The sequence below is a fragment of the Drosophila suzukii genome, chromosome 2L, assembly GCF_043229965.1.
Source record: "Drosophila suzukii chromosome 2L, CBGP_Dsuzu_IsoJpt1.0, whole genome shotgun sequence".
NCBI lineage: Eukaryota > Metazoa > Arthropoda > Insecta > Diptera > Drosophilidae > Drosophila > Drosophila suzukii.
Genome location: NC_092080.1, coordinates 13,898,804 through 13,916,712, shown reverse-complemented (window position 1 = coordinate 13,916,712; position 17,909 = coordinate 13,898,804). Strand labels below are relative to the sequence as shown.

At 36.2% G+C, this 17,909-nt stretch overlaps 1 protein-coding gene across 6 annotated transcripts; it reads right to left on the bottom strand.

Annotated features, from left to right (window-relative positions):
- Positions 1–92: 92 nt before the first annotated feature.
- On the bottom strand, positions 93–17,606 carry LOC118878283 (uncharacterized). 6 transcript variants are annotated; one of them, XR_010653882.2, is made up of 4 exons: positions 17,368–17,606; positions 664–730; positions 339–380; positions 93–284 (listed from the first exon to the last, which is right to left on the bottom strand). XR_010653882.2 is itself a non-coding variant. In XM_070996319.1 (4 exons), the coding sequence occupies exons 1-4, from the start codon at positions 14,842–14,844 to the stop codon at positions 281–283; spliced, it is 243 nt and encodes an 80-aa protein (XP_070852420.1). In that variant the 5' UTR covers positions 14,845–15,284; the 3' UTR covers positions 93–280. The 6 variants fall into 6 exon arrangements, 3 of the variants coding, with proteins under 3 accessions (XP_070852420.1, XP_070852417.1, XP_070852422.1); XM_070996319.1 differs by lacking the exon at positions 17,368–17,606 and adding an exon at positions 14,715–15,284; XM_070996316.1 differs by lacking the exon at positions 17,368–17,606 and adding an exon at positions 14,715–15,284 and having other exon boundaries at positions 675–730.
- Between the last annotated feature and the right edge of the window lie 303 nt (positions 17,607–17,909).

Below are 17,909 nucleotides of genomic sequence, written 5' to 3'. Positions count from 1 at the left end.
GCCAAAAACCAGTTGTTTGCATTGACAGACTCCCATAATGCCGGTCTTGTAACAGATATAAAACAGCACAAGTTCGGATTTACGGGTTTCTGTTAATGGTCCATATGTAAGTATGCACCATTTCGTGTTGGATTAGAAATTATTTAGGCGGTGATTGAAATTGATTTGGAATAGTGGAATCAAAAAGCAACCCCATCTGGGTGCAGACTCGTTTTAATCCATTTGGTAAGGTTGTGAAATTCCAGCAGGACAAAAGAGCTGTCATCCGGGTTCTTCTGAGTCATCTGTAACAATAGAATGTGTTAAATATTTCATTAAATTGGAAATGTTATAGTTACGATGGTTTTTGTTTCCTCCAGATCAGATTTAGTAGGTAAAACCTGAAAAAAAAAAAGGAATGTAGATATTTATTGCTTATATAAATTAATCTTTAATACTATTGTGAAAGCAATATTAAAAGTGTTTTTAATTTAATTTCAACACAAATATTTTAAAATCCATATCCAATATCCAAAAACAGAAAAGTTTGCAGTTTGGTTGGCCTTATCTTAGTTAAATTTTGTATATTGTCAATATAAAATTAATTTAATTTGTTGTCTTCTTGTCTATCTTTTTTCCAATTTAAATAAATAACCCAATAATATTTAATTTAATGGTTATTACCACATATTTACGTTTATGGTTATTGTGGTTACAAGAAATCTTTGTGGCCACAGCAATTCCAAATAATCTGCAAGAGAAAGAGGGAACCAAAATGAAAAACTATTTTCAATAAACTTGGCCAAATCCCTAATATAATTGTTTTTCTTATTCGTAACTAATGTTAAACATTACATATATTTATAGGTTTATTATCCGTTTCTCTTTATGTTCACATCCAGCAGCGATAAACCGCAAGGAGAGCTTTGCGAAAGATACAATTCCACTTGACTTGGTCTAATCCCCGATAGATTTGTCTCTCTGGCCACGTAAGCCGATCGCCCAGTTCGCTGCAGTTCGATTCAATTTGCAACAAAGGAAAGCCAGCGATGGAAAAATTGCATTACATATTCATCTTTTTGCACGGATGGGGAAAATCACCAAAAAAAAAATACCAAAAAAGAACATAATAGTTCGACGCGAATCTAGCCGTATAAACTATGCGGAGAGGCAGAGAAGGGGGTATATACGGGAAGGTATATATATTATGTATGGATAGATGGATGGATGGTTGGTTGGTTGGTTGGGTGAGGAAACGTTGCTGCAGCTGAAGCTCAGAACCGAAACTGAGGCTGAACCTGAAGCTATAGCTATGCCACTATGCTCGGCTGAGCGCCGGCAGAGCGGCGACTGCGGCTGTATCTATCGAGTGTTATGGCTATATGAGTGTTGTTGTCCCGAGTTCCCTGTTCCCAGTTCCCAGTTCCCAGTTCCCGGTTCCATGTTGCAGCTAGCATACTACATATGTACTAGTGGGGGTACCGGGTTCCCGAGTACTGGGTACTGCCGATGCGATTCTCCAGCCGTCTTCACCCATTGGCCCTGCCACTTTTCCACATGTTTTCAATGCTTCTTTCGGTGGTAGCAGACAGTCGTCTGGAGCGCAGTTCGTTGGCTGTACCTATTTTCGCGTATTTCAGCCAGGACCTGCCTCAACAAATTCACAGCAGACAGACGCTACACACACACACACACCCATCGAGCACACACACACTAACACCAGCAAGAGGGGCTGCTTTCTGGTTTCCTTCCTATTAAAAACCGGTAACAGTCCGCAGCAGCAGCGGCAAAAAGCAGCAGAGCAGCGCTGCAAATTTTTGCACAATGCTTTTTTTTTTGCAACTCGTTCTGCTTTCTCTTAAGCTCTCTTAACCCTCTCGGTCGAACTCTCTTTTTGTTTACCTTCGCTATTTCATAAAACTTTAATTTCATTAAAAATATCACCCATACGCCGTGTGTGTCTTACTTATATTTTACATTAATTTATTTGCTGTGCAATTTCATTAAAAGTTCGTTATTTATGTGGAGGAAATCACTTTAACGGGCATCCTTTGGCCCTGGGCTCATTAATCAAAAATATATTTTCATTTGTGTCCAGTCGGCAGGATGCAATCATCTGGAAACTGTTTGCTTTTCCTTCGCTCGCTGCTTGTCAAACGGAATTTTTGCCATTAATTTTCATTTATCGCTGGCAGCAGAAAATTAAATTAAAATTGCGACATTGTCAATGATAATTTGCTGTGATTGAAAATATTCTGTATGTAAATACAAGGTAAATATTCAATAATATTCATCCTTTTGCATGAACATATCGTTTTTTAATTAAATCACAGAATCAGTTTATTATTTTGACAGATAGTTTGCAATGAAAATATTATTAACAACAAAATCTTTTGTTTAAAAAGTGCAAATTATTTAAATACAATTTTATAAAGTAAAACAATACACAATAAATATGTCTATACAAAATATATAACCCTACATATTTCATATAAATAATTAAATCATTTATTACCCACTACAAGTAATTTTTCGAAATATATTAGAAAGTCTTTAGTTTTTGTGTATTATTTAAACCAGCCTAATTATTCAACTACATTTTGACGGTTTCCCCATTAACGCCAACATCAAGCATTGTAAAAAACCAAGGCCAAAGCTCCTACACACACACACAAAGCCAATGCCACACATGCACAGCGAAGAACCTACACACACACACAAACACCCATATGTGTGGGAGTTGCACAAAATTATGCAATACCCTAATCTCTTCGCTTTCTTCTAACTCTTTGGGTTCTCTTTGAAGAGAGTTCTTTGCGGTTTTGTTGATTCTCACTCAATGCCATTGTCATGGGAGCCGAAAATAGGGTTTAAAGGGGGTGGGGGAGTTGGTAAAAGGGGAGTAAAAAAAGAGTGGAGCAGAGTCGACATCATCCAACCAACCAATTCAATTAGACTCTCCTGCTTGGCCTTCGCCGTTTTCAAACCCCCTTTTTACCCCCCCTTTCTTGCCACAAACAACAACAAAATGTGGAGTTGCGCGATGGCAACCCTATATTGCAGATGGGAGAGTCGAGAGTTGCAGAGTTGATTAACCTTTGGGCGTTCTGTTTTGCAACTTCATTCGTGGAGCTGCTCCGATTTAAATGCTGCCCCAAGAGGCACTTGTATTGGTGTGCCACGCTCGTTTGTGTGCCTTATGTGTCTCCTTCTGCAGTGTCTGTTGCTCTTCTTGTGTGCATGTGTGTGCGTGTTGTTCGCAGCCATGTTAGCAGCCATTTTTAATGGCCATATACGACCATACGACGGTCGTACAACAACAAGCAGAGAGAATCCGGAGAACGAAACTCCATCTGCAGTTCTGCTCAGATTATGCTTCATTCACTCTAAGCCGCCAAACTCCTTCTGGCCCACAACGTAAACATTTACACAGGGAGAAAATGACTTGACCTCCCGTTCAGGTAATGTAAAAATATTGCATATCATATGCATTATCATAGAAGACAATTTTTTATGAGTTTCCAAATATCATATAATAATATGTATCATAAAAATAAATTATTAATTAACATTTTTCAAAGGAGATTCAACAAAAGGATTTTTAAGAATTTTTAAAATATATAAATTTTTTGCAATATATTTAGTTGGTATAGATCATAAGTATCCAAGATACAAGAAAAAACCTGTACTAAAATAAATATATATTAAAATATATATATAAATAATATAATAAACATTATATTAAAATAAACATTACTACATTGTTTAGGAAAATATTTTTTTCTAGATAAAATATTGTGTAGGTACTATAAAACTCCACAAAGTATGCAGCACTTTTTGAGCAATTTTTGGTTTTTTAAGTAGTTGGCTTTAATTGAAAATTTATAAATTTTAAATCAATCAAATTATAAATGAAGTAGATAAACTTTTTCACACTTCCAAAAATATCTGCAAGTCAATATAAAAAAATTCCTTAAGCTTTAGATTTGCTTTTTCTTGATCCTGTGAGATTTTAGGAAATTCTCCCATTTCCCAGTCATGAAAAATTCCCCATTTTCCTGGATTTTTCCTTCCTTTTCGCTCGCGTTGGTAATTGTAATTGAAATTTGGCGTTGAAGCGAGTAAATGCCCGCTCTCTATGCACCCAACCCCCCTTTCGCCACCACTGGGTGCTGCCATCCCACTCGCACCGCGCCTGCACTTTTATTACAGTTGCCGCTTTTTGGCCAAAAGTTGTTTTGGCCTTTCGCTCCGCTCTTCCTGTTTGTTGGTGTGGGTCATGGCTGCCGCGTCATGCTACGGTTCCTCTTAACTCTGCTTTGTTTCTCCCTTTTATTTTTATATGTTTCCCTTCGGCTTTTTTGCAACTTTTTCCTTTTCGCAGTACATTGACTGCTCCTTTTTATGGCCGAGTCTGGGTCTGGGTCTGGCTTTTTCTGTTTCTGTTTCTGGGCCTGGGACAGCGGCACTTGCTGTGTTTTGTGTGTTTTGACTGGCCTTTTGTCGCTGCTCGGCTGTTGGCCGCAGGCACAAAATTGTGCAATATTTTTGTCGCCAATTAAATCATATGGCAGGTGACGCGTGTCTCTCAGGGTTTTACGTCTTCTGCATTTTTTCAAATTTCTAGGTTAAATAACAGAACAAAACCTATCCCTAAACCCACTCTAAACCCATCAAAACTTTCCATTCTTTAAAAAAAAAAATAACATAGAAAAATCAAGACTAATCATAGATTTTGGTTTTATACCTATTATTAATATATTTATATCATTTTCCAAATAGTTGATATATCAGAAAAAAACCGTAACTTTTTTTTACATATATGATTTTCCATAATAAGTTATATGAAATAACAAGATCAAAACTTAACATAACTTTAAATAAAAGTAATTGTGAAGGACTTAAAAAATAAGTGTTTTAAATGCGAGGATCTTCAAGGAAATCATCATAATCTATTGCTGCAAAAATTATAAATTATATGTTTTATATTTAACCCCAACGCATCTCAAATAAAAAAAACTATAACATTTCTTAAATCTAATAATATAATAATATATATAATATAAAAATATAATAATAAAATTTAATAAGCTTGTAAACTTGTAGATAAGTCCATGTAAGGAAATGAAGAATTACATTTGATATCTAGTTTTAAGCTTAAGGACCCGTAGCTATAGCAAAATTAAAGTTCTCCTGTAATTTTTACATTACAGCCGAACATTTTATAATAATAATAATATATTTTCATTCAGTTTTTATTAAATTATTTAAATGTATATCGTTCAGACTTTCCTTTTATTATGGCCTTTATAATATTTCTATGATTATTGCAAATCATACCATTTATTTCCCAAGCGATCGGTTATTTCCGAGGCAGAAAGCATCATATAAATCTCAATTGATCGATCGATCCCTAGGGCTTCGCTGGCTGGGACCAATCTCAACCTGTTCCCTTGACTTTTTTGCCGTTTCCTTCACCTATCTTCGCCGTCTTGGACTCTTCTTTTGGCCTGTTGTGACAGCAGCAGAAGAGTATCTTTGGCTGCGATTTGTATCTGCACAGTCGTATCTCTTATTGGCTGCTGTTTATTTGCTCGCTGCGTTCGCTTATTGAGTTTGCTTTATGTCTGGCGAAGGCGAAGGCGTTCAATGAACTCGGAAACTCGGAAACTCTGCGACTGAAAGCCCTGGGACAAGTCTCTGTAGACAATCGCTGGCAAACTTTTTCCCTTCTTACAACTTGCTTTCGTTTTTGGAGTTTGTCGCGAATTATCCGCTGGATGGTCAATGGGTGAGTGCAGTGGAATGAGCGTCTTTATTGCTTTTAAGCTTTTTAATTTGTTGATTTTTTCCTTCTTTGTATTTCTGGTATTAGAAGATCAGGACAACTTTCAAGGATCCATCAAATGGTAATAATAATGGTGTTTATTAAACAGTTTAATATTATTTACTGTTCTATTTAGTTTTACTCCTTATCATTTTGTTTTAATTTTTTTTTTATTATCATAATGTTAAATATTTCCATCTAAATTATCTACGATTATTTTAAATATTTCAACTATTATTATAATAATTTATTAACATCTGTTTAGGTGTGATTATAATTTTTGTAAATTATTTAAGTTTATTAATTTAATAATTAATTTATTAACTTTCTAAACTATTAAAACTGCCAAATTATTTTTTTTTAGTGGAAGATTAAGCACCTAATTGAAACAGAAAGAAATCCCCAGATATTGGCCAAAAAAAGAGCATTAAAAACGGGATGGAAAAAATCGGGGAACGAGGGACCCCCGAAGATATTGAAATAACTTTCGGGGGCAACAATGGAGGCGGAAGATAAGCGGCAAAGTATTCCTTCCTTGATATAATTTCGCACTGCGAAAGGGGAGCGAGCGAGACGGGTGGCGCGGCGCGAAAGAGAGGGCGCACGTGAGCAGCCAGACAGCAGGCTGCCTCATGTGGCAGAAACTTCAATGTGGCAGTGGCAGTGGCAGTATTCCAGTGCGAAGTAGCGTAGAATGACGTAGCCGGAGGAGAGCAGCGGCACACAAGCGAAAAGCGAGGAAGCGAAAAGCGACGCCGGCAGCACAGCAGCAACATGCAATTCCAAAGGTCAATGACACGCAACTTGCAGCGCAGCAACAGCAGCGGCAGCGGCAGCAGCAACAACAGCGCAACGCGATAAAGAGAACCCAAGAGATAACTTTCTTTTCGCCGCGCTCTTCCACTCTCTTTAGCTTTGGCCTTACAATCTCTCGCTGCATTTGCATTGCAGAATTCGCAATTTTGTATTTGCACTCAGAAAATAATCATAATTTAATGAGTTATGGTATTAAAAAACATGGTCATCAGTATGTTAATTAAATTAAGGAAAAAAAAATGTAAGAAAAAATTTAAAAGGATTTAAATTACATTTATATACTTTTGTATAATTAGTTAAAAATCTGTTTTTTTTTAAAAAGATGTAATTTGAACACTTCGTGCTTAAATTAAAAGTTTATGAACACTACTTTCTTTGATTTATAAGTACATGAGATTTATGAGACTTTTGTTATTATATTTTCAATAAGATGACTTTATATTTGGTATACAAAAATTATTTTTAAATGTTTAACGTTTTATATTTTTTAAATATTATAGGTAAATAATTAATTATTTGATAGAGGAAAGAAATTGTAATATAGTAAAAGTATTAAAATTAGGAAAATTAAGATATGAGATAGAAAAATTATTTTTAAATGATTAAGGTTTAATATTTTTTAAATATTATAGGTAAATAATTAATTATTTGATAGAGGAAAAAATATGTAAAAAAGTAAAAGTATTAAAATTAGTAAAATTGAGCTATTAGGTAATTCCACAAACAGTTTAAGAAAGCTCCATTTAGGAAGTGTAGTTTCCAGCTCAAAAATTATTTTAATCTTTTTTAAGTGTATTTTTGTTTGTGGAGCCCTCTGACGTTTTCATTCATTTTGCATATTTGCCTACAAACACACAGGCAAACAGGAAATACGCGCAGCTTACACACATTTGTTGTTGTCCTCTTTTTTTGTTTGTTGCCTTTCGGTGCCTGTAATTTCTCATTGTAGTTGATTGCATTTCACGCCCCCCTTTGTGGCACCCACAACTGGCATTTATTCAGAGCCCACCCACATGTGCCACAAATTACTTTTGCAAATTTTCATATGCCAGAAAAGCGGGAGAGAGCATCCGTTGTCTTTGGCTTGAGTGAGTTATGAATGTGAGTGCTGAAGATTTCGATTCTGCTCGACTTTTCTGCCAGTGTGTGTGGGTGCCGGTCATAAATTATGCACAAAATTGCAATTATTTCCATTAAAACGAGATCTTCCTCATGTGGGAGCAGTCTCCTCACAGTTGACAGGCCAAAGTTTGGTCATAAAAAGAAGGCAGGAAAGTTTCCAAGACTTTCGGTGAGAGCTCAAAAGGTGGAAAAGTGGAAGAACTATAGAAAGTTTTCAACAGAAATTTAATTAGTTTCAGTGACGTTGATGATATTGTATAGAAGGAAAATGCATTAGTTACAATTAAACCATGTAATATGGGTTAAGCACAAGATTATTCGCTTGTTACTTGTCTTGAAAAAGTATTAAAAAGTGTTAAGTATTAAAAAGAAGTGGAGCCCGACTATATCTGCTATATGCTCATTCTATGGCCAACCTTAAAAATCCTGGGATCACTATAACCATTTTTATCCAATTATATAAACCTATTTAGCTGCGACAAAATGTCAACAGATTCTGGGCAAATCGGGTTAATTAAACAATTAACACATGCCACCACCGATGAGAGATAACGACAAATGCAATTTCTACAATGAAAACCCATAAAATATTGTTGATTTCTTTTTTGGTTTTTATACCTTTTATGATTGTATGTGTGACGACAGCAAACAAAACGTGCAAGACAAACACAACAAACACAAAAGCCGCAACAAAGAGCAGAGAATGGGGAGAAACAAAAAGCTTTGCGCTAAAAAGTTGGGTTAGGTTAGGGACGCCACATGCAATGGGCCATGGGCGGTGGTTGGAGGGAGTGAAAGGGGGTGAGCGAAACGGGTTCAAAATCCTATGCAACATGGCAACTAAACAAAAGCCAGAAGGTAGACGAACCAAAGTCGCAGCGCATCAGGAATCCAATAGAGCGTGGTACGCGGAGGGGGAGCGAAAAGGGGTTCAAAATGGGGGAAAGGGGTTTCGAGGGGGGTACCAGAAGAATGTGAATGTATGTTCAGGGGCGGGGGAATGGGGTGAAAAAGCGGCAAAAAAAAAGCGGGAAGAACAGTGGCAAAAACTCGTTTTATACCGCTTGCTAAAAAATAAATGCAACGTCACTGCAAAAAGGGGGGAGGGGCGAAAAAAAGGGGTCTCGAAGAGTCAAAGAGAAGGCAAGAAGTTCTGGCGAGCACCCTAGGGTCGAGGATCGTTTAAAGCCAAAACCTGAATTTCATCATCGTCATTATCAACATCAATGCAATGCCAATGTCTTTCCAGCACTGAAAGAAATCTAGCAAATAATTAAAAAATAAGCGACCATTAAAAACTCCACACCATTAGGAACTTAACGATCTCATAAATCCAATTACAAGATCGTTAAAAAATTTTATGGAGTAATAAATATTCGATTGGTAAAGAAAATAAAGTAATAGATAACTCGAATTTATTTAAACTGAGTTTTGGGATGAAAGTTAAACCAAATTTTAATTTCTGCAAGCAATTCCTGCTATGCATTTTATAGCTCTAATCATTATCATTAAATTTTTTTCCCAGTGCCTTTCTATTGGATAGCGCTTTACCAACTTTTTTACGCTTCTTTTGTTAGCTTTCGAGTGCAATGTGCTGGCCAAGCTTAGTCCAATTAGCAAACGAAGCTAATGCAAACACAAAGATCTAATTACGCATACGACGTGTAGACCAAACAAACAAATTTCAACCAAGAAGCTGAGAAAAAAGTGTCTGCAAACCGGTTGCAGTTTTTTCATTTCTTCGTTACATAGTTTGACTCCTTGGTCTTCTTTTTGGCCTCCTCAAGGCAGCTGCCAATTAAGTGAAGTTTTTACCACCATCGTTCCCCAATCTCCGCTCTACAATGTCTTTTTTATTTCCTTCTTAATCAAATAAGAGCTCTAAAAGGGGTAAAGTACCTATTCGAAACCGTTAATAGTCCAAAGTTTTAGGAAATTTCTATTAAAGACGTATTAATTAGTGTTTGCTTTTTTTATGTTGATGTTCTAACATATAGTCCCAAATACTTTTTTAATATATTGTTAATATTATGCGAAATAAAAATACTAAACCCTTAAAGAATATACCATTTTTTAGATTCTGTAAGAGCTTGCCTTTTAAAATATTTTGTATTAACTACTAAAATTCCACCATATTTTTTTAAAGAGTATTTTCAAAAAGTTATTTTCTTAATTATTCGATGTGAACCTTTCACCAAAACTTTAAAGCCTCGTTCAACAGCACTTGTTCTTCAACTCGAGTTGTGTGTTCCTTATTTTCTTTTTTGTTTTATTCAACTTTTTTGCATTCAATTGGCTTCTTTGGCGAACTTCCGCCTTTAGTCGAGTTCTGTTCGGTTCGAGTTTATTGTCTGTTTTTCTGACTTTGTTTCGGGCCAATTCTTTAGAAGTTTCTTCTCTTGCTGGCGGCACAAATTAGTTGTACCGTTGAATTCAGCGAAGGGTTAAGAACAGCCACTATATAATTTTCGGGCAATTTTTGGTCGAAAATATGGTTTTTTACAAGGGATTTGCTGGTGTTGAATGAAGGCTGTAATTTGGGCTTATGATTGTGATAAAATCTTATGAAATTGAGAGCCGCAAAATATTGGTTACATATTTGGAAAGGCGATCAGGTAATTGATATGAACGCAAGGAATTTTCACCAAAAAAGAGGTGTACTGAAATGAATTACTAGATAAATACCTTGAAGAAAAGTACCAAATTAATGCAGCGAAAATATTTTAAGGTACAGAGGCACAATTTTTGTTATTTTTTGTTGCACTTAACGTAATTGTTTTTTCCCCTACCCGCTATTTTCACATTAATTTCCATTTTTCTCATTTAAATAGCGGGTTGTGAGAACTTATTTATTGATGTCGGTTAGCCCATTTTTTTTAACGATTAAAATTGTTTCTATTGTGTCTGGTCGTCTAGGAAAACATTCCGTAATTTATGGCAATTCGCTGTAATTGTTAAGTCCACTTGGATTACACAATTAACGAATGATTGTAATGTATATCTACAGCTAAATTGAAAAATATTTCACATACCATAAATAAAGATATTTTTTCAAGTTATTCTTTTGTACAAGTTAAATAAATAAATATTTCAAAGTACTATTTATCATTCAATGCTTTTCTAAGGCTCAGTTAAATCCATATTTAAGTTTAAACCGCTTCGATGTCAGTTATTTGAAAGTTTATATGTAAGCTCTTGAATAACAAAAACGGAAACAAAGCCTTAATGAAACCGAAGACCAAATGGGGAAAACAGGCGAAGGAAGGGGTCATTTTCTATGGCTAATGAGAAACAGTTGGTTGGGCTATCCATGTTTATATTTATGTGATTGTATATATACCACTTTATATATATATATTACACATGGGTGTGTGTTGTGTGTGTTTCTAAGCTGGTGGTGTTTGAAAATGTGTGTCACAGTGGATGACATAATTCAAAGTGAAACGGATGACATTCATTACGATGCATTTGAACGAAGCCAGCGACAGCAGCAGAGAAAAAAAGCGTACATATGGAAATATTTTGCAAATTGCAATGTAGACAAAGCTAACCCTTTGTACGACCTGGAATGCAATCTCTTTATTTTACCCCTCTGATCCCCTTTTATTTTCCTTATTTCTCTTTTTTTTCTTCTGATGAGGATTCCCCCTTTTTTTATGTTTGATGGTCATGCTCTGAATACAGTTCTTATTCTTTTCGCGCAAGTACAGTTATGGGACAAGTTAGGAACCTTCTTTTTTTTGCGAGATGGTGATCCTCCTGCACATGCGTACAGAAGTCAACCAAGCAGTTGGCCAAGGGTTAATCTGTTGTCGACCCTCCGTTACTGTCAATCTACCGTTCTGAATTCATCTCCGTTTCAATTGCTCGACCACCAAAAGGTCCTTGGTATATAAAGGGTATTATAGAGGAAAAGGGGGGAGTACAAGCCACGGGTGACCAGGATTATGGTCGTTAGTTATTGATGACACAGCAGGAGGGCGAGCTTTGAACAGGTGCATCTCCTGTGGCAGTTTGTGATAGTCAACATGGCGTATGCGCAATTTTGACCAGCAATTTGTTGGCCTCAACAAAGTCACTTGAGAGTCTGTATCTGAGGGATTAGGGGATTAAATTGGTCATAGAACCTGTTATAGTTTCAATAAGAAAAAGATTAAGGTACATAAATAGCTCATAGAATCAAAGACTTCCTTTCTATCTAACATTGTATCTAACATATATTAATGTTAAATAGAAAACTTAACGGTTTCATTGCTCTTAGAATTTAATCAGCCTTGTCTTTCTTTTGTTAAAGCATTAACTTAAATATTTTGCACAGGAATTTTGCCAGAATTAATTTTATCTAACTCTACAGCATGGTCTAAAGAATCTTATAAGAATTTTTCAGCTATTTCAAAGGAGACTTCCCCTCTACATTAACCACATCCTCTAATACCAATCTCTAAATGCAGCCACATTTTTCAAAGTTTCTTTGGTATCCCTCATGAAATTCTCGGATGAATTTGTAGCTTTTAAGCCCCTAGCTTAATCTGCCTTAATCCCACCAACAGGCAACGTGGCGTATGCGTGATATGTTTTTGCCTCTAATTGAAATACTTTGCCAAAGACACTTTGACTTGAAAAAAAAAGAAGAGAAGGCTTTAATTGTGCACTAAGCTGCTTATAAGCACCCCTACCTCACCGCGCCTCCCCACTTTTTTTTCGTAGTTTTTGCAGATGCAGCGGCCCAAAGCGCTGAAGAGGAAGACAAGGCATTCTATAGATACACAAAAGAGAGCCAGGAACATGGACTTGACTCGATGCAAGATGGCCAAGTGGGCGGCGGGAGGGTTGAAGTACTAGCACTTGCATTGTTGTTGCGGCTAGTTATTTTATGAATCTTTTTCCTCTATTCTTTGGGTTTCTCATCTTATTTTTTCAATTTTTCTTTAACCTTGTCCTGTTTTAGTCGTATCTTATTTTTTCCTGCTTTGTATAATGTATTTTTCCCTTTAAAAATGGTTTTTATTCCTTACGATGTTAGTTTTTTATTGTATTTTATATTTGTTTTTAAGTATTTGGTCTTCTTTTCGCAATCCTCTTGTACCAGTGATTTTTGCTTTCCATATAATACTTAAAAAAAAGTTCTGTCTTTGCTTTTTTCAACTTTTTTTCTTTTCTCGGCATTGTTATTTTCTTTCTTCCACGACTTTGGAAATATTCCCAAATTAATTCCCTAGTTTCTACCTTTATACTTGTTATATATTTTTTAAAAATTCTTTACATACTATATTTTAATTAAGTTTTCCAAATTTTGTTGCATTTTTTTGGCGACTGAGAGATGGGAAATGGGAACTGGAGAGGAGGCCGCCATTGCTGACTAGGTTCGGCATCTCAACGCACGACGATGATGCGATGACGTCGTTTCCATGGCTGCCGGAGTACAGTCATAGAAAGAGAGGGCATGGTGGCGAGCGAAAGAGACGGCAGCTGGGCGACCGAAAGGAAGGCTGCGGGGAGGAAACTTAATGTAGACAACGCATCGCATGCATAAACTACAGAATTCCTTTTAAAGCGTAAAACTGCATCCGATAGATATATAGATACAAAGATGCTCACAGACACACAGACTCACCGACTCACAGACCGAAGATACAAGCCGAGAGACTTTTCCTCACTCTATTCATCTGTCTGTGAATGCATCTTATACATCTATACTTGTCGATGTGTCGCTCAGCGGTCTATGTACTTGTGTGCGTTTCCCTCTGTGTATTTACTTTTCACATTGCATTGCTCATATTTACTTGAAATTCAATTTGCAAACATTTTACGTAGCCCTTTGTTTGCTCAAGTTTCAATTGTACTTCTTGTTTTTCCTTTTTCATCAACCAGCTCTTTTTATCTTGTAAATATTTTTGCATTTATTACGCATCAGTTTTGAATAATTTATAAGGAGGCAAAGATGCATTGTAATTCTATAGGCAATCTGCTCTCAGATTAAATGCATTTCAATAAAGGAATCCAGAAAGATTTATCTTAAGTTTATTATAATAATCAAAGATTTTGGCTAACAACTTTTTTATCCTAAATACAGATAACTCATACAGTTTTCTGTTATTTATTAGAAGCAAAATACTTGTAAAATCTTAGTTTTCAATTTAGATCTAACTGAAGTTTCTTTTTTTATAAATAGTATGACACCTGCAATTTTGTTTGTATTAAATTTATCAGGACTTGGTTTCATATTTCATTTGAATTCTTTTTAATGCCAAACAAATGTGCCTTTGAGCAACAGAATCAAGGTTAAATACGATATGGCGAGTAACTCGATGCTACGCCTCGTATTGCTCTAAACCAATATAAGATATCATATTTTTCGCTCTTGCCGCTATGATTTCAAAGTGTTTGCTAAACAATCAAATTATTTGTATAAATAAACAGCCATGACATCAGCAACTGCTGACAGCTGAGTCGAGTCGAGTGGGAGTTGTTTGGGAAAGGAGAGCCCTGCACAGATACAGATACAGATACACCAATACAGCTGCAGGATGCACAAAATCAATGTCAAAGCCTGCTGGGTTCGATGGTTTGTGGAAGGGAAGGACTTGGGGCAGTGTGAAAGAGCGAATCGCAAACAGAGAATCACCGCTTGACTGGCGACATATGCACTGGGTGCCCAAGTACCTCCTGTACTGTACCACCAATATTTCCCCCTTGATATGTGTCCATCCAACTGGTTTCCAGCTGTGACGACTGCTGCTGGGCGGGTCGAAGGGTACGAAAACAGGATGGGGACAGGACTGGAGGACTGGAGGACTGGAGATACAGGAATAGTTCGCCAGCAATGTTAGTTCAAGGGCGGAATCAAGGCTGAGCTCGGTTTTGGAGCTGCCTGCTATAAATAGCTGCTCTCTCTGTCTATCCAGACGATGTGGTGCCCTCTCTTTCGCACTGTACACCACACGGCGTATACGCAATAGCTGCAACTCACCACAGAAAAGGAAATTGCACGGCATGTCCTTCGGCGTTCGCTCGGTAATTGTTGTTGTTGTTGGCATTGTTGCATGCGGCTTGGCATCCTCTTTGCACTTGAACCATTGTCCTTTGGCACCGCTACCCATCCCTTTCTTTCGCCTGCCCAACAAAAATAAGGAGTTCAAATGGTACGAGTAAAAAAAAAGGAAGTAGGAAAAAGTGCTGCCATTTTCATATATTTTTCCAGTTTTGTTTGCAAAGTTTTCAAGTCCTGAAAGGATTCGATAAATTCACATTTACTTTGATTTCCGTCTTTCGAGTTTGTAAACATATTGATGGTGCTTTCAAGTCCTTCATTAAGTATTGCATATATTTTAACGATGTGTTTACCCTTAAATCGTATTGTATCTTTAGGATTGAATAAACGTTTTTTCGTTTTATATTTAATACCCCACTTTAGTGGCTTTCTTTTTGTTGTGCGCTTTGATTTCTATGGAAATGCTGATGATGAGTAATTCCAGTTGTAGATACACAACATGAGGAAATGGCCAAGAGAGAGGGACAGCCGCCAAGTGCAATGGAATGCCTCTGGGGTTCGTAGAGAATTTAATAATTGCACTGCCCATTCTACTTTAAATACTTCAGCCAAGGTCGAAAGGAAACGCTGGACTATGAGTCAGAACTAAAATAATAATTGCATGGGATGAGAGGGCCTTATTAAAAAAGGCTAATATAAATTGTAGAGAAAAAAAACTTGAAAACTGTAAATTAGTTTTGCTATTCCAGAAAGTTTAAGGAAAAATAATATCGCAAAATAGTAAGTAAGCATCAGCATATTTAAAGCTTGAAATCAACTATTTGTTTAATTTATTTGTGAGGTTTTTCCAATATTTTTAAAGGTAAATAATATCACTCACAAGTTTCGTAAAATATTTATACGTTAGGAATTACCTAATAGGGTTTAAAAAATTCTTTGGGCAAGAAATTATCTGCTAGATCTATTATATATATTAAAAGAAGTGATTAATCCGTACATTTTTATTATCAACCCAATGGCTTCCCCATTCGAGAAAAAAGACCGAGTGCATTCAACTGCCGTTGGCATGACGCGCATTAAAAAAATATAAAATATGAAAAAAGGGATCAGAAATGCAATGAATAAATTAATTAATTATACATTGCAATGTTTTTGAATTTCGTGGATTTATTCAAAGAGTCTATAAAGCAATTTTCCAATTTTAATTATATTTTTAAGTACTTTTTCCAGCTGCTTCTTCTTTCTTCAAGCGAACAAAAGCGCACGAATACCACTGCAGTTTCGCTCAGTTGGCCCATCTGTGTGGGTTAAAGTTTCTTGCATGTGTGTGTGCATGTGCATGCGCAGTGCAATTTTCAATTTGTTGTTGTTGGCTTTCGTAGGGCCCCCTGCTTGTTTTTTTTGTTTTTGCTCATTCGCTTTTGGCCTGCACTTTGCTTTTCGGTGCTCGTGTGTGTGTGTGTGTGTGCGAGTCGTGTGTGTATGGGTATGACTTCATTTCCTTTGTCGTAGGTCATCATCAATTGCACAGAAAATGCGTTTTAATTGCCTTCAATTGATTTTCATAATGAAAATTGCAGCACAGAAATGTTTAATTTTAGTCTGGCTTAGTTTTAGCTTGTTTAAATATGATTTTAAGGTATTTTTTGTAAGAAAAATACTTTGAAAGTTGTAAGTAACTGAATTAAGGAACAAAATTGTATAAACACAGAGTAATTGGTCAACTTGAGTATGATTTTTTTAACTAAATTTAAAAACGGTTATAATAATAAATTTATTTAAGACAAATTTCAGCACAAAAAAATTGGGAACGTTTTTTATGAGTATTTTAAGCAAAAAGTATTGCAAGAAAGATATTTAATATTTTTATTATCTGTTTTTCTCAATTTATTTTGATGTTGAAAAAATCTCTAGCTTATAGAATCTTTAAAGAAAATGTTTTCAATGTGCATATTTATTTAAGTTTATAGTTTTAATTGTGACTTTAATTATTTTCGGCTCCTTTTTAAGCCCTTTTTAAAACCTTTATAAGTTTTTATAATGTTTAAAATAGTCAATAAATGTTTTTCTTTCACTTTTGCACGCACGCACTACTCAGCATTTAACAGCCATTATTTATTAATGTGTTTATTTGTTCAATTAGTATTTTTAAGTTTCATTTTTTGTGAATATTTTTATGTTTTTATTGCATTTTTCCGCTGCATTGCCACTAGCTGCAAGCATTTCAAAGTCGCGTCCCGCACTGACAAAAGGGTAGAGAACTTATTCACCAACGCATTTGGCTGCCAGGGTTGCCACCGTGCCAAAAGCCCCCACAAATAAGCAAAAAAAAAAAAAAGAAAGAGTGCAGAGAGGGGCAAAAATGGTAATAAAAGCAAATGAATCGCACCAAGTGCATCCAGTGCACACATACAAAGGGGGGAGAAGGGGATCAAGAGGAGAGGCAAGCCGGCCGCTTTTTGCGTGGCAATTTGTTTGTGTGTATTGCAATTTCTGGCTGCAGTCCCTCGCTCTCTCGCCGTCTCCTTCTCTCTCTCTCTCGCACACAAACACGCAAATACTAAAGCTACATATATTTTTTAATATTTTTCCTGCTCTGTAATCTGTGTTTTTAAAAAATTTTCTCGCTTACCAGTGCTGCAAAACGTTGATGCAACCACAATTTCTCAGTTTTTTTCTCCTTTGCGACACTCGATCGCACCTGTTAAATGCAAATTAATTCTCTTTTGCAAACCACAAGAATTCGTCACAATTTTCAGTGTAGTCACGCACACACAGACAGCCAATACGAGTACACCCACACGCACACAGTTGCAGCAAGAAGAGGAAGCGTGATTCGCGAACCGCCGTGTGCAACGAGACTTTTGCAAATGAAATGCAATTCTCAACTGGAAATTCGCGACAAAAGAAAGCGGCAGCGACGTCGACGCCGCCGTCTGCTGCAAAAATGACGCTCAGCGAAAGCAACAACAAAAGCAGCGAAAAGAAGTTTGCATGTCAAAAGAGAGTCGACAAAGCTTGCAGTTTCTCTTAATCAGGTGGATGACTTGCTTTTGTTTTTGTACGTGCATGGGCGGTTATCTCTCTTTTCGCTGCAGTTCCGCAATTCATCAAATGATGAATGTCTGATGAAAAATGTGACTGAATCGTTGATAATACACTGATAATTATGCA

Excerpts from the sequence above, each read along its gene's own strand:
- LOC118878283 (XM_070996316.1), bottom strand. The coding sequence starts at position 14,844 with ATGGGTAGCGGTGCCAAAGGACAATGGTTCAAGTGCAAAGAGGATGCC. Across the intron at positions 731-14,714 it reads GTGCAATTTCCTTTTCTGTG|ATTATTTGGAATTGCTGTGG; the intron begins GTGAGTTGCAGC and ends TTTCTCTTGCAG. Across the intron at positions 285-338 it reads TGGAGGAAACAAAAACCATC|ATGACTCAGAAGAACCCGGA; the intron begins GTAACTATAACA and ends CTATTGTTACAG.